This window comes from Anguilla rostrata, chromosome 9 (genome assembly GCF_018555375.3).
Source record: "Anguilla rostrata isolate EN2019 chromosome 9, ASM1855537v3, whole genome shotgun sequence".
In the NCBI taxonomy this organism is placed as follows: domain Eukaryota; kingdom Metazoa; phylum Chordata; class Actinopteri; order Anguilliformes; family Anguillidae; genus Anguilla; species Anguilla rostrata.
The window spans coordinates 5321846-5327091 of NC_057941.1; the positions used below are offsets into that span (position 1 = coordinate 5321846).

General features: G+C 39.7%; 1 protein-coding gene across 2 annotated transcripts; it reads right to left on the reverse strand.

Annotated features, from left to right (window-relative positions):
• Nucleotides 1-604: 604 nt before the first annotated feature.
• On the reverse strand, nucleotides 605-4735 carry msx2b (muscle segment homeobox 2b). Of its 2 annotated transcripts, none has more exons than XM_064349913.1 (2): nucleotides 4352-4735; nucleotides 605-1810 (listed from the first exon to the last, which is right to left on the reverse strand). In XM_064349913.1, exons 1-2 carry the CDS (start codon nucleotides 4599-4601, stop codon nucleotides 1389-1391), a joined length of 672 nt encoding a protein of 223 aa, XP_064205983.1. In that variant the 5' UTR covers nucleotides 4602-4735; the 3' UTR covers nucleotides 605-1388. The 2 variants fall into 2 exon arrangements, with proteins under 2 accessions (XP_064205983.1, XP_064205981.1); XM_064349911.1 differs by having other exon boundaries at nucleotides 4280-4726.
• Between the last annotated feature and the right edge of the window lie 511 nt (nucleotides 4736-5246).

The following is a 5246-nucleotide window of genomic DNA, read 5'->3' on the forward strand; positions in this document are numbered from 1 at the left end:
GCCAATCGAAATTCAAGCTTTGAATTAACTTCCTCCCCGGATTCCACCAAATACGCTGAGTCACGTCACGTGTTGCACTATTCAGTAAAACAAGCCTCCCAAAATAGATCTGGCATCATCATCACGGTAGAAAATAACCACTAAAATCCAGCAGAAGCGTCAGTACAAAGAAAAAACATCACTGTTCAGCAATTCAGCACCACATCCATCTGGGAATTTTATGCAACATAAATATTCCCTTGGCATGGTTGCCATGGTGAATGGGTGGAACCAGGGTTAAGTTATGACTGCGAAACCCGCCATTTGCCAATGGCAGATTATCATTTTAAATATCTGATTTTTTTTTTCTTTTTCTGTTGCATTCAAGAGATTATTTAAATACACGCTTTAGGTTTGACATCATACAACGTTCAAACGGGCTTGTGCTTCAGACTCGTTCTCTCACCAAAATCTAAAGGATTGTGTTTCTACAAGTTTTGTCAGAAGTGTGACAGACAAGCTCAACAGTCAGTACTCTGTGTGGGCCGCCCACCAATGGCCTACTTCCATTTACACCTCAGATTTATGAACAGAATATATACAGTACATTAAATTAACCAAAGGACATTGTTTAAACTCTTTTTTAATTTAGTGTCAAATTATACATATCAAAGGCAGAATAAAAACAATGACTGATAACATTTATAAAACTGTACAGCAGAGTTCCTCTCAAAGGGCCTCTCTCAGGTTACAGTCAATCAAAATACTGTATAAATATAATTAACTTTTTTTTATTGTTCAATACGTCTCTCGTCTCCACCGCTTAACAAAACAGTTTCAAAAACAGGAATGATATTTTTTACCTCCCCGGTATTCAGTCTGCGGGGGAAGTTAAATAAATAAGTGTGTCATCGTAATAGCCGTAGAGTGTGGACACATATATAAGTGCGGGGGTGATGTGTTCTGACAGCTGCCTGAATGCCTTAACAAGTAACTTCAAACTGAAATTAACACAGGTGTACTTACTGAATATTTTGTGACACGGTATGAAGCTAATTTTGAAACTGACCAAGGACAGTGTGGGGGGTGCACAGTGTTTCCTGTATTGCCACACACTGAGGTTGAATTAAACAGTTGAATGATTAATTGCTTCATTATTGTTCAAATAGTATCGCTGAGGGATGAGTCACGGCAATGAGACAAGGAGTTCGGTAACATGCTAACGCTAAGCTGTATCCATTGTGTTCGTGTCATGAAGAGGAATAAAAAACGATGTCAACATGTCTCACAGGGCAGGGAGGGCCTTAAGGCTAGAGAGGTGATTCGAGGCTAACACGCTCAGGCTAACGTGCTTCAGGCTAACGTGCTTCCGGTCAAAACTCCAGCTTCGGAAAAAACGGGGGTCCTTTTCACGACATGTGGTACATGCCGTAGCCCGCGGGCGTGGCGTACAGTCCGAGGGGCGCCAGGGGCAACACGGGCCGGGGGAAGGGGTACGACTGTCCGTAGAGCGAGGCGGCCTGGAGCGGGGCGCTGAGGGGGAAGGGGAAGGCCACGCCCGGGTGCATGACGGGCTTGGCGGCCATTTTGAGCTTCTCCAGCTCGGCCTCCTGCAGCCGCTTGGCCTTGGCGCGGCGGTTCTGGAACCAGATCTTCACCTGGGTCTCGGTCAGGCAGAGCGAGCCGGAGAACTCGGCCCGCTCGGCGATGGACAGGTACTGCTTCTGCCGAAACTTGCGCTCCAGCGCCAGCAGCTGGGCGGTGCTGAAGGGCGTGCGCGGCTTCCGATTCGTCTTGTGCTTCCGCAGCGGGCAGCTGGGGCTCAACTGCCCTGTGGAGCAAAGAAAAAAAACAAACTCATTTACAAATGTGTCACAACAACAGCAACGACTAAGACAAATATAACGACAAAAGCTAATATAACAATATAATAACAACAAAGCAACAACAAAAACGACAATGATGATGGTAATAATAGCAATAATAATAATAATAGTAATAATAATAACCATCATTATAATATTAATTTAAATTATTGTTACTATTATTATTATTATCATCATCATCGTCGTCTTAATCCTCAACGCTGTTGTCATTGTCATTACCATCGATCATCATTCTGTTTGTTATTGCAGAATGCTCATTATCATTCGCAGCATTGTGAATCCAGCATGTGCACCGTATACGTTTCTGCGTAGTCATTTCAGCTGAATAAATGCCACTCTGTGGGGGTTTCTGGGGGAGGACGCGTGATATATCTGAATCACACGCGTGACTGAATGATCAATACTAAATGTAAGGTACAGTTTACAGGCTACTGAACATGGCCCAGAATGCTTTGCATCCAAAATGTATATTTTAAAACAAAAGCACACTAACAGAAAAAATCTGTAATTAATTCAGTTAATCCTGACCATTAAATATACTTTGTCAGATATATTTTATTGCGTGATTATATTTTTTTTAGAAAATTGCAAGATCCTCAAATATTAATCTGAATATGGTAAATTTGTAATGTGGTCTGAATACGGCAAATAAGTAAAATTGCAGAAAAGTGAAGCTGAATGCGTCTCCTTTCTTTTACGGGGTAAGACGTCACCATTTAGAGATATTATACAGGAACACTGTCCCAGCAGAAGACTACAATGTTGATGACTTATTCAATAGCTTGAAAAATAAGACAATAAAACAAAAGTAAAGGAGATTCAAAAACAAATAAGACTCAGGTGTGTTTTTTTCCAAACTAGGAAGAATAATCATCTAATAAATAATCCGACAAAGTCTTCAGAATAACTGACATAATTACAGCAAAACTCTACACAGTAAAATGGACCGAAGTGGGACCAAACGTTGTCTGTTAGAGTTCAATTAACACTGAACATTTTACTGTGTATTGACATAAAATAAACATTGTATATTTAAAAAACGTCAGAACATGTCAACTAGGCTTGAACAATTATATTGTCATATATAATGTTAATTCACCCTTGCTGTAAACTTCTGTGCACTTCAAACTTCAATGAACTTCAGTATAGAATAAAATTCCTTAATCCAGCATGGTGGTCTCAAGTGCTAAATAAGCATAACATTCCAACAGCAACACACCTCGTCAGCAGGCTAACAAAGTTGTTAAATAAAATTTAAGACAGTCATAATTCTATTTAAGTAGTTTAAAAAACAAAATATTATGATACTTATGTTATAAATTATACAAACATACCGTAGGCCCTGATTCATTCGAACTCGGGACATATTTTGAACTAAAGTTTGAGAAGTAAAATGGCTTCATTAAGGACTTAAGCTACACAATGTCATTAGTTTGGTGGTCTCAGGAGCGAATACAATATGTTTTATAGGTATACCATTAAAATACATTATTTTTTTCATAGGGAATACAAACGTAATGTTAACTCACGGAGTATGCAATTCTTAAATCAATACAGAGGTTTAGTGCTGACCATGTCCAAAAGAAATTGCTTTTAAAATAATGTTTACACTTATGTAATGCGTGTCATAATTTATTCTGTTTTCATCTTGGATTCAGAAATTGCGTATCACGCTTTTTAAAAGTAACTCATTTCGTTGTAAAGTTCACTGAGCTGGGATCTGAAAACAACGGCTCGTGTGATGCAATAACTATGGCATTTATTATATCTTCACTACTGATGACACACCAGCAATCAGCTGATATCTAAGATATCTAAGTCCTAAAAGTCAAGAATCATCATCAATCCTAGCTGGAATATGAACACAAATAAAAGCAAAATTAAGCCTTGCGTATGTGTATATGGAAAATACAAGCGTATACCAGACTAAATAATTTTGAAAAAGTTTGTGTAAGTCTCAATGCTGGTGTTAAATGTAAGATGAGCAGTTGTCCAACACAATGATTGTAGATGCAGGAAAGTAGGCTACACAGCACTGATCGTAATTTATTATTTTCCTGAGTTTGTGACATCTCATGATTCTATATCCTGACGGTGTGTTTTTCGTCTTCACACCTTTGAGTGAGCAAGGAAGTTTATTTTATGCAACAATTTAATGGAACTTTTAATTATCCTTTTTAAAGACCCGTCCATTAATTAAAGTATACACTGTAGGCTATCGAACAACACCGCTTCTTAAAGGAGATAAGCTATCCACAAAAATATGTCAAGTTTAAATATCAATATCATTCTTATTCTTCGTAGGCCTATTATTCTGTGATTTTATTTTGTTAAGTGTGTGCCTTCATCAACCAGCGCTGTGAATGCAAGGTCATGATCAGATGCGGACATAGCACATAGGTGAACACACTTACTGGGTTGAGGGGAAAACCCTGAACTCCCGGCCCAAGGTGCGCTATCCTCCGGTTCAGATGCTTCTGATTTACCTGGTGACGTCGGGACGAAGTGTTTTGGAAATCCCTCCAGACTGTGAGTATCTCTGGAAAAGTATACGTAACTGTGAGTCCTGGACTCTGTCCCTGCGGTTTTCCCAGTAAACTCGCGGTCAGGTTTTCTGTCCGACATCAAAGCTTCCACGCTGAAAGGTAAACGTGACGCTCTGTCCTTCGGCGTCGATTCCAGTCGAATGTCCTCGTCGGAAGAACAGCTGTCCTTCGAACTAATTGGGGAAGACATCGCTCGGAGAGTCTTTCCAAATGACTGAATTTAATTTTACTGACACACGCACCAGAGACGTCTCTACTATCGGTGATTCAAACGTATAAGGTCCTGAGTTTGACGGGAAACTGTGAAACATGGAAAAAAGTTCACGGAGTTTGTAAAACTTACGACCAATGGCTGGGCTGCCAAAACCCAGCACCAACTCTGATTGGTTTTTGATTTTGGCAATCACATGATGTGTTTGGAGAAAAAAAAAAAAAAACGTTTAGAATACGCCAGAAGCAGTCCTCGCTTTGGAGGGCTGCAACACACTTTGCGATAATTTCGGGTAAATCCAAGCGCCTCTCGGTTGATTTGCACATAATTGTGCGGGGAAGTGATTAAAATGAGGGATTTCTGAAAAAAAGAAGACTAAACTACTCGTTCAGTTTCCTCATGTGCAAACAGACTGCAGTGGCCTATTCTGTGGTATTGATAAACACAATATCTGAATTATGAATTATGTCTCGTATTAATATTCACACGCCGCCCACAAAATAGCAAAGTTGCTGACTTCAATTTAAGCGTTGCGCTCATCACTTTACATCAAACATTATATCTGCATCAAACATTCTATCTGCGAACAAAGTAGGCCTACGTGTACGCAGCCAACAGAAAACA